The sequence below is a fragment of the Benincasa hispida genome, chromosome 12, assembly GCF_027475165.1.
Source record: "Benincasa hispida cultivar pf3 chromosome 12, pf3_genome.v1.1, whole genome shotgun sequence".
In the NCBI taxonomy this organism is placed as follows: Eukaryota; Viridiplantae; Streptophyta; class Magnoliopsida; order Cucurbitales; family Cucurbitaceae; genus Benincasa; species Benincasa hispida.
Genome location: NC_143489.1, coordinates 34,129,239 through 34,154,960, shown reverse-complemented (window position 1 = coordinate 34,154,960; position 25,722 = coordinate 34,129,239). Strand labels below are relative to the sequence as shown.

General features: G+C 34.2%; 1 protein-coding gene across 1 annotated transcript; it reads left to right on the top strand.

Annotated features, from left to right (window-relative positions):
* Nucleotides 1–7,929: 7,929 nt before the first annotated feature.
* Nucleotides 7,930–9,990, top strand: LOC120068142 (protein RESTRICTED TEV MOVEMENT 3-like). Its single transcript, XM_039019844.2, has 6 exons — nt 7,930–8,088; nt 8,235–8,373; nt 8,477–8,646; nt 8,916–9,198; nt 9,272–9,438; nt 9,675–9,990. Exons 1-6 carry the CDS (start codon nt 8,016–8,018, stop codon nt 9,842–9,844), a joined length of 1,002 nt encoding a protein of 333 aa, XP_038875772.1. The 5' UTR covers nt 7,930–8,015; the 3' UTR covers nt 9,845–9,990.
* The last annotated feature ends 15,732 nt before the right edge of the window (nt 9,991–25,722 follow it).

Sequence of the window (25,722 nt, the reverse complement as noted above, 5' to 3'; positions counted from 1 at the left end):
TATATATATATATATTTGTAAATGTAGAAGCAAGGTTGGAAACAAATACCCCGGAATAACTCTAATACCATATTATAACTTATACACAGTGGAATGATTAAGTCAAGGAGATAAACTATAACAGATTAAGTAGGCCCATCTTTCATTACGACAGTGATATAACGTTTATACAACTTAAGGACTTAACAACAAAGTTTACAACGACAACCGTAAAAAAACCCTCCGAAAGTGTAATTGGGGTATGTGGCAAACCTTGATCTTAGCAGCACCCTAGAACTCCTCATCTTTCGCTACCTGGGGGGGAGAGGGGGATTAAGAAAACATTTTGAAGAGTGTGAGCTACTAAGCCCAGTGAGTGGTTCTTTTAAAGATGAAAATCATTTTGAAAATCATCATTTTTGGGAAATCAATCACATGCCAACACTCGCATTATAACTCATGCACAGTCAAAGATATAATCATGCAACCAGTAATCTTTATCCCAAAAGCTATACGTAGCATGTATATCATATCATCAAACAATACAATCACCTATGGAAACCTTCCTATGACCCCAATTCCCCCCAATGTGCACATCGACCATTTTATTTATCCCGCTAGTCATGCTTAGGTACTTGACCATATTTCCCGCCGGTCGTCATCGACTATTATTTCCCGCTGATCGAAGCCGACCAATTTTCCCGCCAAGCACCTTTTGTTAAGCATGCTAACCACATCTCGGACATAATTGCAGTTTCTATAGTCACACACAAACAATATCATGGCAATCATCCTATCACCAAAAGCATGTATTTTGTATCTACAGATGCATATATTCCAATATCAGAGTATAAAGCCAAAAGAATACTCACAATATGCATTTACTATCAAGGCAACCTAACACTCACGATATATCGAACCTACAACGCTCTAACATTTACACTATGTGTTAATTATCAAAGCTATAATACTCAAAACATATGTTAACTATCAAAACTATAAAACTCACCTTAATTGCTTAGGAGCCTTTCTAATAGTTCCCTTTTCTACCTCGGGCTCCCTTTTTACTCCTAGAATCCAGATCAAATTTACAGCTTAGATTACTCATAGTTCTAAACCTTATTTTAAGATACTTCCTTCTACAAAACTATTTTAAAATGTCTCAAGAAGCTTACCATAAAATCTTAGCTCATAAATCTTCATGGTTTAGCCGGAATCATTCAAACATCAAGACTGACCCACCTTACCCGATAGCTCGACCCCTCTGTCTTTTCCTCATTCTCCAGCCCAATTCCTTAGAGCTTATTCTCTGGCAGCCTCACCATGAAAACTAGACTCTCTTATCTCTCAGATGGCTTTTGAATTACATCAAACACTCAAGTAGATTGGGAGATCTCCTCGTCTCAAGTTGATGCATTCTCCTCCACCCTCACTGTCCAATGCACTCTATTCTCCCCATCTTTTTACGAATTTTATGATTTGTGATTTGAAAATGAAATCTCAACGGCTCTATTTATAGGCGTCCAAACCTCCTATGGTGTTGACACCACCTACTTGGCTGTATGGCCAAATGTTTAATCCTCCCTTTATCAACGTAAGCTGACTTCACCTTGGTTCAATGTGTTCTTCCCAAACGCATCCAACACAATTTCTTAGGGTTTAAAAATTCCTCTTAATCGGACACCTCAATTTTAATTGACATTTGTCCTTACGTCTTCAAGCTTTGTTTGTATTCAATTTAGGGTTTTCAATGCATAATCTATAAGATCGTGGCCAAATTCAACACATAAATGCCCAGCCGTTCGATGCACAGGCGGTTTCCTTCGATCGCGTGGGCATGACATTCAAATGAGGCGTTCAGGCTGCTCTCACTCTCTCCAACTTTCTCGCTCAAACTCTAGCTTTCTCCACTCTCGCTAAGGATCTCGCTTTCTCCAGTCTTTTCGCTCATTTGGCTCTCGGTAGTGTCGCTCTCTCCAGCCTTCTCGCTAGCTTGGATCTCGGCCGTGTCGCTCTCTCCAGGTTTCTCACTAAGGATCTCGCTCTCTCCAATCTCGCCAGCATCGCTCTTTCCAATCTCGTCAGCATTGTTCTCTCCTTCTTTCTCTCCACCCTTTCTCTCCAACTTCGCTCTCTCCCAGTCTCTTGCTCAGCCAATCTCGCTCTCTCTCATTCTCTCGCTTAAATCAATCTCACTGCCTCCACTCTCGCTGTATCCGCTCTCACTCTCTCCCATTTCTTCTCCCATTTTCTCTCCAATCTCGCTCTCTCCATTTTCTTTTCAATCTCGTTAGCTACTATGAATATGGTTTATCTCTGTGCAACTTCCACACGAATTTTTCCAAATAATTTTCTATATTTTCCTCAGTTCTTCAATCCTTTCTTCACTGTTCAGGATTTAAGTCTTCAAGGTTTTCTCTTCTTTTTATCCTTTTAGGGTCCTCTCTACTCGTATTCCAGGATCAAATATGGTTATCATAACTATAATACCTATCCATTGTAGTTTACATTCACTTTTACTAATTGTTGATCCATAGAAGGTGACAATTATTACAATTATTATGACAATTGTAAAATTATTAGATTATTTACATAACATAAGATTTAACTTCCTCCTAATTAACCCCTTAATCACTTACTTAAGTAGGAAAATGGAGATCCGGGTTTCACAGTAACAATGAAATGCCTCGTAATTCCCTCAGATTTGCAAAATTTATCAAATTTGTGATTCACAAATTCCAAACCATTGTTTGTCCTCAGATACTTTACCTTCCTGCCTGTCTGGTTCTCAACCTGTTTTTTCCATTCAAGAAATTTCCCAGAAGCTTCATTCTTCTGTTTCAGTGGATACATCCACACCTTTCCTGAAAAGTCATCAATGATCAACATAAAGTATCTCGAACTTCCCATAGAAGGTACCTTTGTAGGACCCCACAAATATGAATGAACATAATCCAAAATTCCTTTGGTAGAATGCTTCCCTTTCCCAAACTTCACTATGGTAGACTTTCCCATTATGCAATGTTCACAAAATGGGAGTTCAATGTCTTTAACTCCTCCAAGCAAACTTTATTCTAAAAGAGCTTGAAGACCTCTTTCACTCACATGAGCTAGTCTGTTATGCCATAACATAGATTTATCTGTTTCTTTCCCAGATGTAACAACAACATTACCTGAAACTGCAGTACCTTTTAACACATAAAGGTCATTCCTCAAGGTCCCCTTCAGCTTAACCAAAGAACCCTTGATAACCTTCAGAACTCCATTCTCAAATTTATAGGAATAACCTACTCTATCTAATTCGCCAAGAGAAATTAGATTTCGTTTGAGTTCTGGAACATAACTTACATTTGTAAGAATTCTGATCATATCATGTGTTGCAATTCGAACTGACCCAATTCCTTTTACATCACAAGCACCATTATCACCAAGCAAAACCGATCCCCCATCATTTTCCTGAAAGTCAATTAAGAAATCCCGATTAGGAGTCATGCGAAACATGCACCCTAAATCCATGATCCAAGTATTTTGAATGTCCCTGTTGGACACCATCAAAACCTCTGCTGAATCATACCCATCAGTAACATTTGCTGCACTAGAATCCCCTGCATATTTGCTACTTGATGCTTCCTTGCTCTTATTCAAAGGGCAATTTTTTCTAAAGTGACCTTCTTTATGACATAGGAAACACTTTTTGGTTTTTCCCTTTGATTTCGACTTGGATCTCGACTCTTTTCCTTTTTCGTTCTTTTTCTCACTTCTGCCTCTGGCCATGAGTAATTTTCCATCCTTGCGTTTCTTTTTAATCTCGAGGTTTCTCATTCTCAAGGCATCCAACACTATATCCATGGACAATAATTCTCGTCCATATTTAATAGCTGCCTTAACTTCTCGATACAATTTTGGCAAAGAATTCAGAAGAATAACTATTTGATTTTCATCCGACATCTTCTCACCGATGTTATTGAGATATTGAGATCAACTATAATCTTTTGGAATTCATCTAGGTTCTCTTTTAAGCCTTTACTTGAGTTCATCTTAATCCAAAGTATTTCTCCTTTAGATATAATTTATTTGGCTCCACAACACCGCTGTAGTAGTGGCCTCATCTACTAGCCTAAGCACTCATCGAATAGGTCATCTCATCCATATCTTTTTTCAACTTCTGTAATTGTTGGTAGAAGGTTATTTTCATCTAAGATTTTGGCTACCTTTTGTTGTATCAGAATAGCCCTAATATTTTTCATCCATAACCTGAAGTCATCCAAGCCATCTGTTAAATTAATTCCAACAAAAATATCCCTGAACAAAGTGTTCAAAATATGCCAGCACACATTACCACATACCCTCCTTGGATCAACTGGAGCTTGATACCACCTGTGAGAGTTTCTGAACCTAACTTAGATGGCTAAACAGAACGCAAACAATCAGAAGAAATAAATCGAAAGCAGTAAAGAACACCAAATATATAGTGGTTCGACCAGTTTGATCTACATCAATTTTGAGAACCAGCTTGAATTATTTTATTAATGAGCAATAAAGAAATTTACAAATTACAGATAATCAACGAAATCACCAATCTGTAATTTTAATATTCACTGATACCGAGAGATCCGCACACAATATCGCCTCTGAAAACTAAGAACAACTCGCTGCAAAATAGCTACCCGCCTCTGACTGGTGAACCACCAAAACTAGATCTGCAGCAAACCCACGCTGAACCGGAACCCACCGAACACTAGCGTGGAACCAGAACCCACGCGCACCGGACGACAACCAAACCCACACCCACACCGCAACTTCCCAGACTGAACCGCGACACCAACGCTCGAACCGGCGCTGACGAAAACCCACGGCCAGACGACTACCTCCTGATCTTCTTCAGCGTTTTTCTTCAAGTCGGTCGCGCCTCTCCCTTGCTACACAGACGACCGCGGCTTCTTTTCTCACAGGCGGCTACTCTCTTTCCTACTAGCTGCGAAGACTTCTTTTCACCTAAAAAGAGACACACGAAATTCTACCCTATTTTGGAGAAGAAGGAATAATTATAAAAATGTCATTGCTCATAATTACAAGAATGTCATTGGGCTTTTAAATTTACCAAAAATCCAATAAAACCCACTTAAATACCTTGTTATTTTCTACCATCTGAGATGTCGTGGAACGAGAAATGGGCAATAACGAATATTGGACAGGAGGAGATAGTTTTTGTGTGCCTGATCCACCAATAGTTGGAAGTGAAGAAATGGATGGACTGACCTCAATGAGTGAAATACCAAATAGGTCCAGTAAGAAAAAGAGCAAATAGTGTGGACTCATTAGTAGTGGTAGTGAATGGTCTTGAGAATGTTATGAGCAATCATCTTATAAATGCTAATGAAAATATTCAAGAGATAGCTTCATTTTATCAACAAGTAGCTAAGAGAGAGTCTAGAAGAGAAGAACGTTGAAACTCATTAGTTAGTAAAATTAGAAAGGTAGATGAATTGAGTATTCGACGAAGAGTTCAAGCTGGTAAGATTATTACCAAAGATCAATCTCAGATTGATTACTTCTTTAATCTTCCACATGATGAAAGGTATGAATTTCTAATGGAGATCCTGCAAGAAAACGTTCATCCTCAATCTTTGTGAATAGTGCTAATGGGGTCCTGCAAGAAGACATAGATGGATTGAATAGTGTTGTTAGGAAACTTTATAACATGGGCATCTATATTTTTTGTGCCCTATATGATGAGCTAAATCCTTATTTTTGGTTAGCATGTTATTGACATGCTATGGATTGATATATATATATATATTGTATGAAGTATTATTCTGATCTTGAGTTTGAATATTATTGACATGCCATGGGACATTCATATTTTTTGTGTCATTTCAGATTATTAAATATCTTCATTTTAAATGCACATTTAACTAAGTAAATTAACATAAATTGATTATTACTTAAAATAAACTAATGGAAGTTAACTTTGATTAATTTTATTCTTTATAATTGGACAAAATTGTTAAAGTGTTCACACAAACTAAACAAAAAAATCATTTATTTATTTGTAAATCTGATGATATTCCCATGCAACACCACCAAACACAACATTATTAGTTCCCAGGAAAATATTTCCTGCACAATCAAACATAATATCTTCTACTCCCAGACATCCTATTCCCAGGCATCTTAAATTTTCATGCATCCTATTTTCAGGCATCCTAAATTCCCATGCATTTATAAAATCCTAAACCAAATAATCTCTTAGGTGCAACTCGAGGAACACCTATGCCTATATATCCCATCAAATTGTCATATCATAATGTGACATGTGGCAATCTATTCTTATTTATGTTTTGAAATATTTTAGGGAAATTATAACGGGTGACAAAATAAGGATGTAAAAAATCAAGCATGTGACACAGTTTTTTAAAATTGTAGATATAGCAAAAAAAAGTCCAACTTTTAATTTTCATTTAATATATGTGACAATTTTGCTTTTTTTAGTTACCGGTGTTTTTATTCCTATTTTTTCTCCAACTTTCAGGTTTTGGTAGCATCAGTGATGTACCGATACCTCAGTTTAGGTGTATCAGTTAATTGATACACCTAAATGTCAACATTTGAATCTTCTCTCATGTGTGTATCTTCAATATTTAAACTTATTTCTTCTTTCTTAATCATCAATTTTTCTTCTCTCTTTAACTCGATCCTGATACATTCATCATGTATATATATATATTAGCAATTTTTTAATTTTATGTCAATTTTTCATCTATACAATGTATTGTATTTTATTTTTGTTTGATTTATTTTTTAGTTTTAATTTTTTGTTTGATTATAGGAGATTTTTGTGTTTCTTTTTAATGTTCCATATTTAGTTTTTTTTTTTCTTTGGTTTAGGTTTTGACAACTTGATCTATTTTGTGGGTTTAAATCAAGTTTTAAATAAAAATTGACCTTTCAAGTGTATCGACAATAATTCTAACAACAACCAACATTCAAACAATAACATATTTTGAAGTAAAGCATGCGTATTTCATTTTATATGACATGAGTGTATCAGACATCGATGTGTAGAACTTGAAGTAAGACATGAGTGGTATTATTAGATATCTAATAACAATCAACAATTTAAGTGTATCGACAATATATCTAATGACAATCAACTTCCAATTAGTACTTTAAAAGTTTCATTTTATTAAATATGATATTCAAGTGTATCAGTAATACATGAGATATAAGATATTGAATGTATCATATACAAATAGTAACTACTTTAAGACATAAGTCAATTAATATTTAAAGTGTATCAGTAGTATATCTAACAAAAATGAACATTCAATCACTAACTTATTTAGAAGTAAAGCATACATGTTTTATTTTATAAGTATGATATTTGAAGCGTATCAAAAGTATAATCAGACATAAACACAAGTGTATCCAACATCATAATTAAATCCTTGAAGTAAGACATGAGTATATCATACATCAATCAACAAACATACTAACCAAGTACATCAATTAAACTAGGTTTTGTATCAACAAACACATTAAAATTTTAAGTACATAATTGTGCTATCAAACATCAATCAACAAGCATATGAAAATTAATTTAAATGATATGTTATCAAAATTGGCTATCACTTATATTAGTTTTTATCACACATGGATACTTGCTACACTATTTTATAATTTTTGTATTTTTTTTTCTTTCTTTTTTAGTTAGTGTATTGCTTAATATAGTAACTAATATACGTTGTACTCAAATTATGTTTATCATTTAAATGATGTATCAACTAATTTATCTAAAATGGAGCATATTATGCATTATTCATAGACATCATTTTAAGTATATCAGTTAATTGATGTATCAAATTCATTAATAAATTTTTTGATATAAGTGATGAGAGGAGAAAGCATAGAGATGCGTTTTTCTTAGAATACACCTAGGTATTATCACTTTATTAAATATAAAATTCAAATTTAAACAGTATAAAAGAGACGTTGGATTGTCGTTCCATTTTCTTTCGTGGGAAAGAAACGGGAAAATGGGAAAGGGAAGAAGAAAGAACAACAACAACACCGTCTCCCCCAATCCCCATGGCGACAATTCTTCTTCTGGTATAACATTCTTTCACTCTCTCTTCCTTTCTTGAACTTTCAATTGAATCATTCATTCTTCAAATTCATGTAAATTCTTTCAAATTCGTTCTACAACTAGTATCTACAATGAATTTCTTGGTTGATTCTTTTCAATCTTCTTGTAGTTGTAATGTCCACAAGACATGAAAAACCAGTCCATTACACCCTGAAAATCCAATCATTTTCATTGCTGAAGAACGGTCTCGCTAGTTCCCAGCGTCAGAGATTCGAATCCCAGAAGTTCAATGCCGGCTGTTATGAATGGTATTCGTGGCAATTTTTATGTTTTTACGTCGCGGGCTGTAACCCTAACTTCTTGGATGTTCATATTAGATGATGATAGAGATATTTTTGTTTGTTAATGTAGGAAATTAGCTTTGTATCCCAATGGAGATGAGAGAAGAAATGTGTCTAATCACATTTCCCTCTATTTGGTAATAGTTGGAAATAACATTTTATCAACTACTTCAGAGGTTAATGTTGTGTTTACATTTCTTGTTTATGATACCCTCAGAGGCAAATATTTGACAGTCCAAGGTAATCAAACTACTCGAAACAAGTTCTCTTAAGCTTTGTTTGAGGTTTTGTTTGTTTTTACTTGAAGGGGTTTGTGTTTAATGTAAATTTTGACATGTAAATTATGTCTACTAATCAGGCTAGACTTTCCTAAATTGTTCTGTCAATTGTGTATAAGAACTCCATTGTAATTCTCCCCTATAGAATAGAACATTGATTCATATAATGATACAAAAGAATATAGTTTGTTTGATCTTTGTAGTATTGTGTCATGTGATTGGTGAATTCAGATGGGAAAATGAGACGATTTAGTGCAATGAAGACAGAATGGGGGATTGAAAAGTTGCTTCCACTTGACACCTTCAATGATGCTTCAAATGGTTTCTTGGTTGATGATTGTTGTGTATTTGGAGTTGACATTTTTGTCATGAGTTGTGATGGTGGGATGGGGGAGGTCTTTTCCTTGATCAAACAGCCAAAGAATTACGAATATACATGGAAACTCAACAACTTTTCACAACTAGGTTCAACTTTGAAGGAATCTAATCCCTTTACAGTGGAGAGCTACCGTTGGTATGGTAACTTTTGATTTTGCAATAGTTTTTTGCATCAAGAAAGTTATTTACATAATTTATTTATCTCTCAGGAAGATCTTGTTGTATCCTAGCGGATGCTCGAAAGCAAAATCAGGCTTCTTGTCCATGTATCTATTGTTCGATAGTTCAAATCAGCTTCCACAAGGTTCTCAAGTATACGTGGAATATGAGATGGCTATATTGAGTCAACTTGAAGCTGTACCAGTAAAAGAAACTTGTAATTAACTGCTATTTCCTGTTGTTGTCACTTTATTGTTCAAATCTTTCCTAAATCAATTTCTTTAAGTAGAGTGTGAGTTTGGGTTGATAGACTCATGTTTTCAAAGCACTACCTTTTACTTATCTTCTAAAAGAAAGTTAAAGTACTTTTAAATGTATTTAGATCTTCATAGTCATTTTCTAAAAGTTATACCAAACTCATACATATAAAGTTGGCTTTTCTTTTTTGTGCAGATAATTGTTGGTTTGGATTTGATGGTGTAGAAGCTGGCAGAGGGTGGGGTGCTCCAAACTTCTCGTCATTGAGTGATCTCGAAGAACCAACAAAAGGGTATCTTCTGAATGACACTCTAGTTACTGAAGTGAAAATTAATGTCATCTCTACTTTAAAGAAAATTGTATAGAAGCCAAATACTGCTCCTTTTAGTTTGGTAAAATTTAAGCTGCAACTTCCAGCTTTCGCCTGTTCTTTTTTTGTGGTTAAATGTATGGGATTTCTTGTTCAATGTTGCATGCTTCTATGAGTTTCGGAGTGTATTTGGGAGCAAAATATTCTCATGTTCTTGTTTGTAGTTTGTGACAAAATTTATCTTTAGGTGTGTAAAAATTATTCATGTCTAAAGTTTAATCGGTTAAAATTTAAACTTCTAAGTTAAAAAATTTAGAAAAATACTATTTGAGTACTTTAATCTTTTCTCCAAATTTTTTCCTTTCAATTTACATCACTTGTGTACCATGTGGCCAATTTGAAAAAGGGGTATCATTATATTAAAGAAATTGGCCAAAAAAAAAAAAAAAAAAGAGGCAGTTGAAGCGTTTAAGGAGAAATATTTTTTTTGGATCCATGTCACGAATAGATGTATTTGGTCTAATATTTCAAATTAACCCATTTTTTAAAATAAGGTTGAAAGGTTACCAGACTAATAAATCTATTAAATTTAGTCATAAAATTGATCAAATATATGATATGACAAAATGACTTGATTTCTTTTCTCTTTCCTCCTTCACTATCTTCTCTCCCTTATTCTCTCTCCTCCATCTCGAAGGGGATGAAATTTGCGAAGTTCTCGTCCACGAAGCACTTATATATGGAGAAACGTGTCTTTCTATATCTCACTTCCATTGAGGTGGGAAATCTCCACCAAACCAAAGCAACATATTAACCCATAAAGAAAAACCAAAGACTGATTCTATGTATAAACACACCCTGAGTTTAGAGAAATGTGAAACCGCCAATTTAATGTTTCTTTTAATTAATCCAATTTTAGTCCCTAAATTTTTAATAAATTTTAAATTTAGTCCTTTAAGGTTAATTATTTACTAAAATTTGTTAAATAATAATAATAGTGATAACTTCCATGCAAATAAATAAAATATATGAATATGTTTCCAAAACTTATAGTAAAAATGCTAATAGATAACAAAAAGTTTTTAAACAATCAACAAGCTATCAGAAACTAAATGAACACACTTCAAAGTATAGAAACCAAAATATGATTCTAATATATATTTTATCCCCTATACAATAAGCTATTCTAAGATCTAAAAGCTACCCATACACATGAAAGGGTGTATACATACATATATATATATTACAGAAACCACCTCTCAATTATGAGATTTGTTACCATTACTTTCATAAACTTTTAATTAGATCAATTAACTGTCTATAGTTTATTAACGGTTGCAATCAGACCTTTAGGTTAGTTGATATTCAATTAGAAAAACGTAAACTTAAACGAAAAAAGAATAAAGTTTATGAAAGAAGTGTAGGAGAGATCTCACCAGCAACAATCTTGGATCGCCATTGTGGCACTTGTAGCAGCGACTACCTGAATTTCAACAATGATTCTTTTTAATTTTCTTGTAGTTGTAAAGTCTATCAGACCTGAAAAAATAGATACAAACTTGAAATTCTAATGACTTGTAATTTAAACTTAATTAAATCACACCAACCGAAATCTAAAATTTAATTTCAACCAAAATTTAATCTTGACTAAAATAGGATTATCTCAAATTAATAAATAAATAAATAATCTATTTGAATTAAAAGATGAGGTAGAAGTTAATATTTAATGTGATGCAATATTTCCAATATCTAGGTCGTTCATCATTTTTCTCCATGTTCATTTGCATTATTTTAATAATATCTTTAAATTAAATTATACATATATAATTTCAAATTATAATTGACTAAAAACTAAAAGTTAAACCGTATATAAATTTAATTAGTCATTTTTACTTTAAATAATAAAGTATTAAAAGTTAAAATTGTAATTAAGTTACAATTATCAAAACAAAAAAAAAAGAATGTAAAGGTCAGAATCATGGTGACTGGTGATCGCACTTTTCAAAGTTTAGATTCGTCCATTTTTCTTGTGTTATATTTATATATATATATTTCTTACCTAAAAACTAAAATGCAATCCAAAGTTATTCTCTACTACGGGTTTAATTTATAGATTCATTAATATTTTAAACTCAATTTTTTTATCAAAAGGGCAAAAGCCCAAACAATTATGAAATAACATCACTAGACATGAGCAATGTAAACCATGTGGGATTAGAAGAATGCAGGATTGAAGACTCCCAACCCACCAAAACTTTACCAGCAACATAGTGCTCAAGAGCATTTTGACTACGACGAACATGGAAAAAAGTGAAAACCTCCAACTTATTGTCCCGTTCCTTACCTCTGCAATAAAGAAATGGACTTCAAAAATATCGACAACAACATCATTCAGTAGATTGATTACCTCCAAGCAATCAAACTCAACAAATCATTCAATAGATTGATTACTTCCACAATAAAGAAAGAGACTTCAAAAACATTAGAGATATAGATTGATGAAATACTCTCAAGACTAGAGCACATCGCCATTACTTCAAGAAACTTCACCTCCTTGCAACGGGGGACAAACTTAAAGCCACCTAGACGAACATGTCCCAAATAGTCCCTAAGCACCTAATCCAAGCAGCCTAAGTTTGAAACTGGGCACCAAACAGCATTTGTGTTTAACTTCCAAAATGAAGTCGCTAGAGGGTGTCATCCAACCATCGATGAGATATGGCTAGGAAGGGTCGCCCCTTACCTTTACCATCGAACAATATATTGAAACTCAAGGATATGTTTGCCAATTGAGTCACTTATAGGCTCAACATGAGCTTGTTGCCTAAAAAACATCAACTCATTCCCTAGCTTCCTAAATCAGCCATACAATGATCGATCTTATCCAAATTAATAGGAGCAAAACAATAAAATAAAAAATGCATGGCAACAGTTTTAGTAGCTTCATTGAAACCTGTCGTTTCAAATAATATCAACATTAATAAAGATGAATCTAAGTCAAATCTCCCTAGAGACCAGACACTTCCATGGAATATGAGTAGCAGATTTACCATGCTTCCTACAAAATACACACAAAATATCATAATGGACTCCTATTTGGCAAGATTAAATCTAGTAGGAAAGATGTCATGAATAATTGTCCAGCAGCAAATCTTAGCCTTACGGAAAATTTGGTCTTCCACAGAGATTACCACATATTCTTGGATGTATTTCCATCAGACGAGCTAGTTGTAGATAAATTTGGCAATATTTAAACCCGAAAAGTAAACATTTTTAACAATAAATACTCCCTTTTTGTCGAGGTCCCAAATGATCTCGTCATCATGGCGCCCTCTTGGCCATTGTATTTGAAGAATAGCCTCCGCATCTCCGTTAGTAAAACTTGATTGAATCAATTCCTCATTCCAACCTCCATGGTCAGAAAAAAGATATGCAACATTTCTCCCTTTAAGGGACATAGAGATTTGAATAACCTGCTTGTTCCCCACTTCCCAGCGATATCCTTTCTCGAACAAAGATCTTCCCCACAGAATGATTCTCTAAACGTAATGACCCCAATTTTTAAATATATTTAATTAACTTAAATCAAGGTAATTACCCATAAAACATAATTTCTTATCCTCATGATTCCATTAAAAATGTGGCTTATCATGCTAAATAAAACTTGAAACTAGAGTTTGATCGCGGAAATTATAAAATAACAATATGGTCTTAGATATGAAGTAAGCATAAAATAAATATGTAGTTCTAAATTAATTAAATTAAAATTTTGGACAAGTTGTCTCATGGTTCTCCCTCTTCAATACCAAGATCATCTACATGACCATCTGAAAAAAAAAATAAAATCATGAGAGATAATATAAAAATACTCTGTAAGTGACTCCTATCTTAAGGAACCTTCATGCTCAATCACACACATCATGCTTGCATGCTTACATATCTTATCCTAACATATAAACCATGAGACACCCTAGCTGAACATAGTCGTACTTGTTTATATAACCTTCCAACATACTTATATCTTTCATTTGGCTTCATACTATGCAAAATCCCCATACCATAACCGTCAATTCTGCATGTAATATTTACAAGCTAATTGCCCCTTATAAATACTATTAACCTAAACTAGTTTTGTTTCCTAGGCCTAGCTGTTAGCAGAAACCATACTTATCATATCATGCATCTAATTGCATAATATAATTGTTTAATTTGAGTATTTCATGCCTAACATATTCTTACCTAATTTCATGACACATAATTAGACTTTAATGCAATGCAACACTCAATTATGTCATGCTTACCTTAAATATGTTCTACTGATCAACATAGTAACATAAGTTAGGAGAGATATACTCATGCAAAATTAATCAAACAACATAAACATGCTTTGTGAAACAAGTCAATTAAATATCATAAAAATCAAATATATTTGAAAGAAAACATAATAAAAATTGATCATAACTAATAATTAAATTCAAATATTCAACACATCATAATTTAAGAAAACAATTCAATGAATAATTATTTATAAAAGTAAAACACAACACAGTCATAAATCAATTCTATATTATAAAATATTAATAGCAATATATGGTGGAAACTACTTACAAGTAATCATAGAACTATACAATTAAATAACACAATAATATCACATAGTTCCATAACTTATGATAGAATCCATTTACCTCAAGCTTGAAATCTAAATCCTTTAAAGATTCCGATATAATATTTAACATGATTTAAATTAGGTTTTAACAATTTAAATTTAGCTTTCCTAAAGAAAGCTCATTAACTGGCTAAATACACTAATTTATCTAGCTAACTTAAATTATATATCAATTATCATATTTATCATTATCAATAAAATTACTACATAAATCTCCTAAGTTAATCTTTTTAATGATCATATTAGCTTTTGATCTATGCCTAAAAAAATATATAAAAATTAGGGTAATTGCAACTGGTAGCATTTTTAGGAATAATAACCAAGTGTATAACATCAATTAAAAAAATTGCAAATATAGCCAAGTCTATCCGCGACAGACTTCTATCGTTGATACTCCCAAGTTTATCAGTGATAGACTTCTATTTTTTATAGACTCTTACCAATGATATGGTCTATCACTAATAGACTCCTATCAATAATATGGTCTACTACTGATAGACTATTTAAATTTAGTCATATTTGTAATTTTTTTTACATTATGTTATATCTGCTAATACTTTTGGTCTAATGTCTATATTTGCGACTGTCCCTAAAATTTATTCACAAATTTTAAGCTTAATGAAATAAATTGAAAACCCAAATATTAGTGTTTTTACCAAATTTAAGTCCTATGCAAAATTAATCATAAAAACTAATTTTAATGCCTTAAACATAATTTTTTGGCTAACTTTAAGCTATTGGTCATGATTTCAAAGTTTCATAGTCAACACACTTTAATTTTGATAACAATCAGGCTAAAACTAGAAAGACTGAACAATTTTTCATTCTATTTTTTAGACTTAAAATCAACATCTTAAGATCTAAATAATATCCAAACAAATACCAAGGTTTTTTAAGAACAAACCTTAAAGAAAATTGAAAGCTAGAAAAAATTGTCCTTACAGTTGAATATGTTTTTGTCTCTATCATAAAGATGGATGGAGAAAACTTTAAATGTCTAAAGAGCTTGAAATAATGTTGCAATACATTAGAAAATAGGGAATGAACATGTTTGGGATCTAGGAAAATTAATAGGGAAAGATTCATTGCAAAAAACTAAATTAAATAGGGATCCTTTCTTACCAATTTGATGCTACCATTGAACAATCTTGTGAGATCCAAGAACAACAATTGAAAATAACTTTGAAAACTCACTATTCTCTTTAAGAAGTGTGATTTATAGTGTTGGAGAATAAATTTCGGACTAACCATGGACCGCCACGTCATTTGCTAAATTAATGACTAAATTCTAGAATCGTCAACTTTGTGACCAATTAAGAGTTGACATGTATCTCAATTAAAATTGATGACAAATTCTGTGTTTTTATCGCAGACGTCGATTGAGTAAAATTAATTTCGACCAATTTGACGTTATAATTTGGGCATTCGCCCAGTTATGCCCAAATATGGGCTTAATGTGGGCCTAAAACGCCAAAATAGGTCTAAGTCAGCCTAAAGACCAGGCTCAAGTCCAATTAATTAGGTCCAAAGTCATACCCAAGTCCAATTAAATTAGGCCAAAGGTCAGACCCATGGGCCAATCAAGGCCAGACCCAAGCCCACGAAGCCCATCAGGGAGCTCTATAAATAGAGAAGCTCCCCTCATTTGCAAGGGTCAACCATTCTATACTTTCTCTACAATCAGAAGACTCCTTGACTCCTGAAGTTGACCAGTCCTTTGAAGATATAAGTAGTAGTTTTACATTTAGAGAGCCCAAAGAGAATTCATCCACAAGCAGAAGAAGACTCTCACTCTCATGACTCCTTAAGCTGCACTCCTAGAAGACAAAAGACCCTTGAAGACATAAACACTCTTCTAAGACTTCTACTTCAAGAACGTTTGGTGTTTTTCTAAGTCAAGTACATCCACCCAATCGAGAGAAAATCAGAGGATAAGTACTAGATATCGAACCACATCGCATCGAATCAACCTCAACTCAACACCAAGTCAAGTTCAACTCCACGAAACAAGTTTCTCCAGAAACCTCGTGCAAATACTAATCCTCCAAGAAGATCAATAAGCGCAAAGGTCGATCACACAAGGAGATCAACAAGCCCAAAGGCCAATCGTTCAAGAAGATCAACCAACTTAAAGATTATTATTTTGAAAGCATCAAAATACTATGTATTAGAGATTGTACTCACTTTCCACAAAATTAATACAAATATAAAGTTCAAATTCCACGAAATAAATTTCTCTTGAATCTCATGTGAACATATAGCATTACGATGGAGATTAAAGAAGAAATTTTCATATTTCTTTAGGCTATGTCGAAGGATAAATGAAACACTTAAATAACTTAAGAGACAAGGTTTATGAAAATTGAGTAAACTCTTCTCCCTCCTCCATGAAAGCACGACCATAGAAGTCTTACAATACAATTTTTTGTTCTTTGATTCACCCACTTAAACTCTTATTTACCCTAGAATCGGAGCTCAAAAGGTTGAATTAAGGAAGCTATACTATAGTTGAAGTTAACTTGAGTTTTGACTAAGATTTTTTATATTTCCTATGTACTCTCCTTAAAAGAAGCACCAATGAATGACTTTCAACTTGTATATTTATAAATCCCTAATTATATTGTTTTACGTTCTTAATAATTAAAGAAAAAAACATATAACAAAAAAGTTAGAACTACAAAAATTGTCAATAACTATACCATACATCCACTTAATATAACATTCCTACCAAGTTAAATAATATTGTATTTATATTCATTCTTCACTTGAGTTGTAACAATTGGGCTTCATAACTCTCAATTATCTTAAGTTAAGTTTCTAAATGATCTTAAAGGTGTTTAAATAATTTATCATAATAGTTAATCTAAATTAACAAAAGCATAATAATATTATAAAATTAGAAAAATACCTTTAATGATTGTTGGGGTCATTACATAGGATGAGTTATATGTCATAATCCTGCAAACCTGAAAAACTTTGTTTGATGTTCCTTCTCTTGGAGAAGGGCTGAAAGACCTTCAGAAAAATTAGAAAGAGATGTGGTGATAGCTGATCTCCCTCAAACAAGCCTTTGGAAGGCTTAAACTGTTTTTGACTGTTTCCATCGAGTAAAACTGAAAAGGTAATTGTCTCAACGCATTTCATAATCAACTGAATCCAGCGGTTGCGAGAACCCATTTTACTCGTCACTTGTCAAAGATAATTCTACTCAACTCGATCATACACATTGCTCATATCAAGCTCCAAAGCAGTCATCCCCATCTTTCCAGCTCTTTTGTTATTTAAAGAGTGGATGCATTCAAACCCACTAATAACATTATCAATAATGAGTCTCCCTCGAAAGAAAGTAGATTGAGACTGAGAAAATGATGAGATCCAAGACTCCCTTCAACCTGTAGGCCAATGTTTTGACAACAATTTTATAAATCACATTTGCAGAGGCTGATTGGTCGAAAATCAGCCATCACCTTTGGCTTGATCCCCTTCAAAATGAGGACAATTGTGGTGGAGTTTATATCTTTAGTTCTTCCATTTCCATTCAAATTATTGAAATTAAGATCAATCGTGCTTGTTCCCAATTATGTCCAACACCTCTAGAAGAAAAGCACATTCAAACCATCAGGACCAGGAACTTTGAGTGGAGCCATACTCTTCACGACTGATTCAATCTCCCCCGCAATAAAGGTTGAATGAGGCTTTTGTTGATATCTTCTGACACCGTTTGAAGGATGGTACGAAGCACGGTAGAAATACTCTCAATCTTCGGATTTGAGGAGCTAAAAAAATTCTCGTAATACTGTGTGGCCAATTTTGCTATATCATCCTCCATGTTAACCCAACATCCTTTGTTAGCTCTCGAAAAGAGCTAATTTTATATCTCTAATTTCAATTTCTTGTCATGTTTAATGTTCTTAATTATCTACTTTGGTAGAAACTCGAGTAAGCCATGTACTTCAGAGTGTTATGGACCATTTGAGGTTAATTTGTAATTATTTGGGATGATACCTCACCCAAAGTTTCAAAGGATGCAAAAGAACAACAAACCACAAAGGCAGCATGGCGCCACACGCTACCTAACGCTTTTTCCAGAGAAGGCACTTTGGGCGAGCACTGCAATGCCCCTATGCACTGTAGCAAGACGCTGAAGACAAATGCTTATGAGGGCATGGCGCCTTCACACGTTGATATATATCATCTTCATTTTTCTAGGGTTTTCAGGTTGGGATTTCGATTGAAGCCAATTTTTTTCTCAAAATTCTTCTTCTTTCCTTGTATTTTTAGCTTCTTTAACTTAGGACTTTGTATTTTGGGGTTGTAATATAATGTTGGAGCTCCTTCTCTTAATGTCATCTATCGATTGTGGAGGTAAGTGAGTTTTCTAGTTTTTTAGAGAAAGGAATCCATGTAAATTTCATAAGACTCATCTTGACTAATTCAATACATGTAGATTCATGTTTATCTGAATCTTGTTCTTATTTATATGTATGTTCTTGAATGGATTGACATTCCTCCCATTGAATGTATGTCTTAACTAAGATTTATGGCTTGTGCGTTCTTTCTTGTTTGTCTAGCTTAAATCACAAATAGCAAATGGTTGAATCATGTATGCTAATAGACCTTAAAATGCATGCTAAACCTAGGTTCATATATGATTTGGTTAATTAATTAGGCTACTCTAATTGCTTAACCACACAATGGAATCCTAAACTTAATGCTAATGGTTTTAATTCTACGTGGACGCTATTGAATTCAATAGGATTGAAGCATTTAATTTAATTATGACTTAAGCTTTAATTGATATTTAGGGCATTTCTTTGGTTTAACCTAACGACTTGGTTGCATGTAATGTCGATGGGTTGGCTGAGCCAAGTAAGTCATTGTACATACATAAATCAAATGTATTTTAGTCAAGAGAACTCAATGATCAAAATTGCATTGGAACCCTTTCTTGTTCTCAGAACTAGAATTTTCATTACTAGGTTATATTTACCTTTTTTTTATATATTTTTATGCACATGATCTATATTCCACAACCACCACCCCCAATTTATCGCTATAACTAGAGAATGACTTTCGAAACTATGACTCCGACTTCCCTGCAAATGAGTCCGAACTGGCCACTATTGCCACACCTCTATAGTAGTAATAGTGGAGTTTAGTATTATAAATATATTTGATTGGTTATTTGCTTGTGACAAAAAATCGTCTAAATCACTCTATCCATTCTGAATTAATGAGAACTTGTTAGTCGTTCTGTGCTATGATGCTCTATCGTGGAACCATTTAGTATTATGATCTTCCCATGTGATCAAATCTTCCAAGGAACGTTACTTCAAATAAATCTCTTCCTCCTCTAGCAAAAGTTCAAGTTCTTTTTCAGCCCGTATCATATGAGACCGCTAATTTGGAAGTAACCGGTCAACAATTGTTTGAATTTCTTGTTCCATTTTAGCCATGGCACCACGGAGCGACCCTTGGAGATGTTTTCTATTCCAAACATTCAACTCCCTTAGATAATGTCTTGAAATCCTGTACAAGTCAACAACATCAATGTTTCACTGCTTCAACAACACAGCTTGGATAGTTTGTTTGCAATCCTCAAACTAGGCCAAAAACTCCTCAAATCTATAATGTTTATGACACATGTGAAGGAACTCTAAATACAGAGGACCTTTGAGCGCAAGCGGATCGTCCAAACTCCATTATGAAAGAATTCATACATTTACAGTTAAACGGAATAGATTATGCACATAACTTAAATTACAACATGCATCTTGAAATAAAAACAAAAGATCAAGAAACTATTCCTTTGAAGAACCTTTCTTCAAGTATATCCCTCGATCAAACACAAACGCAACGAGCAAGACGAACTCCCTCGAACAATAACAAGCAGAAACTCGATCCTCGAACAAATCCTGACACAACCACAAGATTACCTTAGTATTCATGGTGTGAGAATCCAGGAGTGGTGGGCTCTAGTTTATTTTGGTTTGAGGAAAGATTTAGAGTGGAGGGGGAAGATGATCGAGTAAACGATAACACTATCATGTAGATGAAAGTCTATCGCATAGATAGGAAACTCGATCGTTTAGTCTCTGATGTGATCGTGTAGTAAAATGCTTTTACTTTATTGCTTATTTTATGAGACGTGTGAGATTTTGAAATCAATTTTTATTTTATTCTAAAATTACCATAAAATCGTACAACTACCCACTAAGAGTGGTTATTGTGAAAAAGATTTTTCAATAATAAAATAATTAATAAATATAAATAAATATGATAATTAACTTATCATATTATATTTATATAACCTATAGTTTTAATATTGCATCATATACAATATATAAACCATAATTTTTTTTCTTTATTTTATGGCATTTAATATAAATCATATTTATATTAAATTTAATGACTATGAATCTATTTCATGGGAATGAACGGAGCGCATATACTTGAATCATATTCAAATATTAGTTCTTCCAAACATAACAATAATGTATCAAATACATTATATCAATTATATGATATATAATCAAATTCCCTCTTATTAATTTGGAATTTTCAAATTAACCCAAAAACTTTTTCTCAACTTGAATCCACTGAGCTACCAAGAGGACTTTATAGACATGTAGCTTGAAGCTCCAACGGTACGTGAATAATTGACTAAACTTTTTAATCACATTATCCACCATTTGTTAACTGCCGGGCACTCCACTAAAGACTGATAACTGTACTCTTCGCACTATAAATATATTTTTGTGTCCATTGGATATAACCAATCAACAGTACAATGACCCTTCACAAATCGCTCGTAAGTACAGCTGGGCCAAATTACCATTTTACCCTTGTAATTACATCTAACTTCTTAAGTACCACTGATTCCTCTGATGAACAATAGATCATAGTCCCACTATAACTAAACCCCTCTTGGGCCAAGAGAGGATGTGGTTTCATATTGTTCAAGATACAGAATCAGCCCTTAAGAGAGCAATTTATTTACTTACCCCTGCTTCAGGGAATGAGTGAATTCCATCTTGTGTAGCTGAGTTCCCAGCTCTCCTATCAAACGAATCCCCAAAATGATAGGCTTATTGAGTCGAAGATCTAGCCACTCTCACCCATGCATTAAAGGACCGCCCTCATAGGCAAGAGTTCACAACCCACTCATGATTAAGGTCATGTTACCTATGGTCACCTAGTGAAATGAAAATCTCAATTATGAACTATTGGGATTGATGCCCAAAACTCTCGTTAGGTTCTATAATTTGTAAACACTGTATTGAACAAACGCTTGTGATATAATAATATATGATATTTTTTCTTTGCTATTGTTTTATTTGCTTTACCACAAATCAATAAACTAAGATCCATGGTTGTCATTGTAACTTAAGCATGTATGTGGAGACATACAGGTGGATGATGCCTTAAGTGATAACCAAAATGGTCTGTAGTATACGAATATAGGAGGGAAACCTTATCCTGGTAACTCTACGGATGCGGCCCGCTATGTAGAATAGTTACAAGTGTTGTGACTTGCTACAGATGGTCTGATCCTAATCATTCATGTGGAGACATGCGAGAGGGGGCGTCCTATACAAAGGAGTTTGTATAAGGCCAAACCACGAAGTGTTATACTCTCGTTATATAACGTCGTTCATGACAGAGACTTCACTTCACTATGATGACCATAGGTAACATGACCTCAATCCTGAGTGAGTTAGGAACTTCTGCCTTTGAGGGCGGTCCTTTGATTTGCATGGCTGCAAGTGGCCAGATCACTGACTCAAACCTACCACTTTGAGGATTCGTCTGATTGGGGATCTGGGAACTTAGCTAGACAAGATGGAATTCATTCCTCCCCCGAAGTAGGGGTAAGTAGATAGATTGCTCCCTTAAGGGTTGATTCCGAGGCTTGAACAATGTGGCGCCACATATCTTCTCATGGTTCGAGAGGTGTCCACACATAGTAGGACTATGTCATATTGTTCATTAGAGGGATCAATGGTACTTAAGAAGTTAGATATAACTATAGGGGCAAAACGATTAATTGGCCTAGCTGTACTTATGAGCATCTATGAAAGATTATCGTACTGTTGATGGGTTATATCCGATGGACACATAAATATATCTATGGTGAGAAGAGTGCAATTGTCGGTCTTTAGTGGGATATCTGGCAGTTAACGGATGGTGGATCTCGTGGCTAAAGAGTTTAGTCAGCTATTCACGTATCGTTGAAGTTTCGAGTCATAGGTCCATAAGGTCCTCTTGGTAGCTTAATAGATTCAAGTTGAGAATCAGTTTTTGGATCAGCTTGAAGTGTTCAAATTGACAAGAGAGAGTTCGATTATATAAGATATGATTGAACTGGTCAATTATATATGATATAGTTGACATGATGTATGAGATACATTAATTGGAGAAAAAGGATATAAATATGATTTATATCTAGTGGAGAAGAAAAGAACTATGGTTTATATGTTGCATTTGATGTGATATTAAACTATAGGTTATAAATATAATATTATTATATTTATTTTTTAATTAAACAATTATGGGATAATTGTATGCAGTTTTTTCCCCATAACCGAATGAGATAGTGGGAGGTTATAATCAGTTTTCGTAACTGAAGAGTAAAATGAAAATGGTTTTCATTTTGCAAAGTGATTAGATATTCGCTCACCGATTAGTACACTACCAATCGCTAGCAAACGAGAGCATACACGATAGCTCAAAGTTTATGAAACGGTCATGTACACGCGCGCATTTCCTAAATGATCGCATAGAATTACCTAAACGATCGTCTAGCTTTTTCTAAGCAATTGCGTGTCCGAGTGTTTTACTAAACGGTCATCTATACGATCAGCCTCAATTTACTACACGATCGTGCACTTTTACTAAACGATCAAGCAGTAGTCTATATGATAGACTTCTGAAATCTCCTACTTGCTTGGTCGTGGTAAACGATCGTTCCTTCCTTCTTCCCTCTACTAAATCTGACAGAGCCCACACCTCCTGGATTCTCACTCCAAGAATACCGAGGTTTTTGAGTAGTTGTGTCCTCCATTGTTTCCTTGTTTGTGAGGAGTTTGTTAGTGTGTAGATAACAGCGAGATTTGGTGGACGATTGGTTTGGTTTGCACAGCGACAGCGAGAGGTGCAGTCCTTTGACGAGAGCGAGATTGAAAGGCAAAGAAGAGTTCTTCAACTATTATGTATCTCGTTCCTTTGTTGTTCAAAGTTCAAAACATGTTGTAATTTTTTGTTAAATGCTTAACTAGTATATTTGATTGTGAATACGGTATTTTTGTCACAATGAGTTTGGAACGATCTTGCTTCCGCTCAGAGGTACTCTTTGATAAGAGTTCTTTCATGAACGGCGTTATATAACGATACTAAACATTTCATGGTCCAGGCTTATACAAACTTCTTTGTATAGAATATCCTCGTTCGCATGTCTAATATATGAATGATCAGGATCAGATCATTTGTAGCATTTTACAACATTTGGTAACACTTACAAAACAGGTCATACTCGTAGTGTCACCAGGATAAGGTATCCAGTCTTATTCATATACTACAGACCATTTAGGTTATCACTTAAAATACGATCTACTTGTATGTCTCCACATACATGTTTAAATTACAACGATAACCATAGATCTTAGTTTATTGGTTTTTGGTTAATGCAACTAAAATATCAAATATTTCATAGACTGAAGTGAATAAAATATCATATATTATAAATCACAAAATGTTTGTTCAAACAAGTGTTTACAAACTACAGGACCCTATGATATTTAGGGTATCAATTCGAACATCATGTCCATCCTATAACCATGCTACCCAAATTTCCATTCAGTCAAGATGGGTCTATGGTCCAAAGATGTGAAGTTCGAATGACGAACAACTAGTGATCCCATTTGACTCAACATGTCAAAATTCACAAGATATCCATCTAGCCTCTCCCAAATGGGATCCCCATTCCACCATCAATCACACCATGTAAAACTATCTCCATAGAACTAAGTATCCTGAAGACCACACTTATCAAGCACCTCAAGAGAATCAGAAATCAGCTTTGGATTCATCATTGCTCTCAAAGCCTCTTTTAATCCCACTACTCTACCCAAACCTCTCGCCAACAATTTCTTCCGTAACCGCCTCGCAAGCCCAAAGTTTCTCGTGTTTATCAATACTTTTTAAATCTAGCTTCTACATATGACCCATTAATGCAGTTTGACTCATCTTCTCGCAGGCATTGGGTATAAATTGATGATCAACTTGGCATTGAGAAGTTTTAATTGCAACGATATATAAAAACCTAACAAGACCATTCGTTTCTCCTTGGCCTTACAACAAATGAAGAGTTTAGGGTTTTTTAACACCCTCTCTCTCACCAACTGCATTTTCTTTTTTCCCTTTAGTTTTACCCCAAATTTTTTACTTCATCAATTTTGTCTTGCAAGATTTTTAGTTGCAATACTTTTGTTTACTTCACCAAAGCCTGATCATCGATGTCGTAATTTTTGCCAATGACGCTCATTAAAGAAGACACATCTACTCGCCATCAGTCGTTTACTCGATATCCACCTTCCGGTCAGTCGTTGACACCTCTTGCAGTGCACACTTTTCATCCTCACCTATAAAAGAAACAGTTTCACCAGCCCTGAAAGAATCCCTTTCTATTTCTGTGTTTCTCATCGTCGTCTCTGGGTCATCTGCGACAAATCTGTGCTATTCATTGGAATTAGAGAATGTTTTATCTGCTTGAAGACCAAAGCGTCCTATTCAGCGACCATCTATCTTCAATGGAGTCTTTCTGGTATCAGTATTCCCTTATATTTGAAAATATCTTTCGGAGTGGTGTTGAAACGCACATAAAAATGTGCGTTATTTGCCTCTTATTTAGAGACACTTCAATTAGATTTGTGTTTACTAGTGGTTTTCAGGGAATTATCATGTAAACGAGCATTGAAAGCAAAAAGAACTAAATTGAACCAAAATCGGGCCAAAACCATCGAGAAAATGGAAGAAAAGATGGAAAACCCTAAAACAGGGCAGCGTAGTGCGTAGCACAATAGCACTGACTTCAAACCTAAGAGTAACATTTTTTGGCAAACAACAGAGCTCCGTGGCGCCTTAGTAAAGAGTCGCTACACTAGGCAAGCGCTGCTGCGCTTCGACAAGAGGGTGCGTGTGAAAGTCTTCAGTAGCATCGTGCCGCGATGCTATCTTTCCATAATTAAAAAATTTGCAATCTTTGGTAA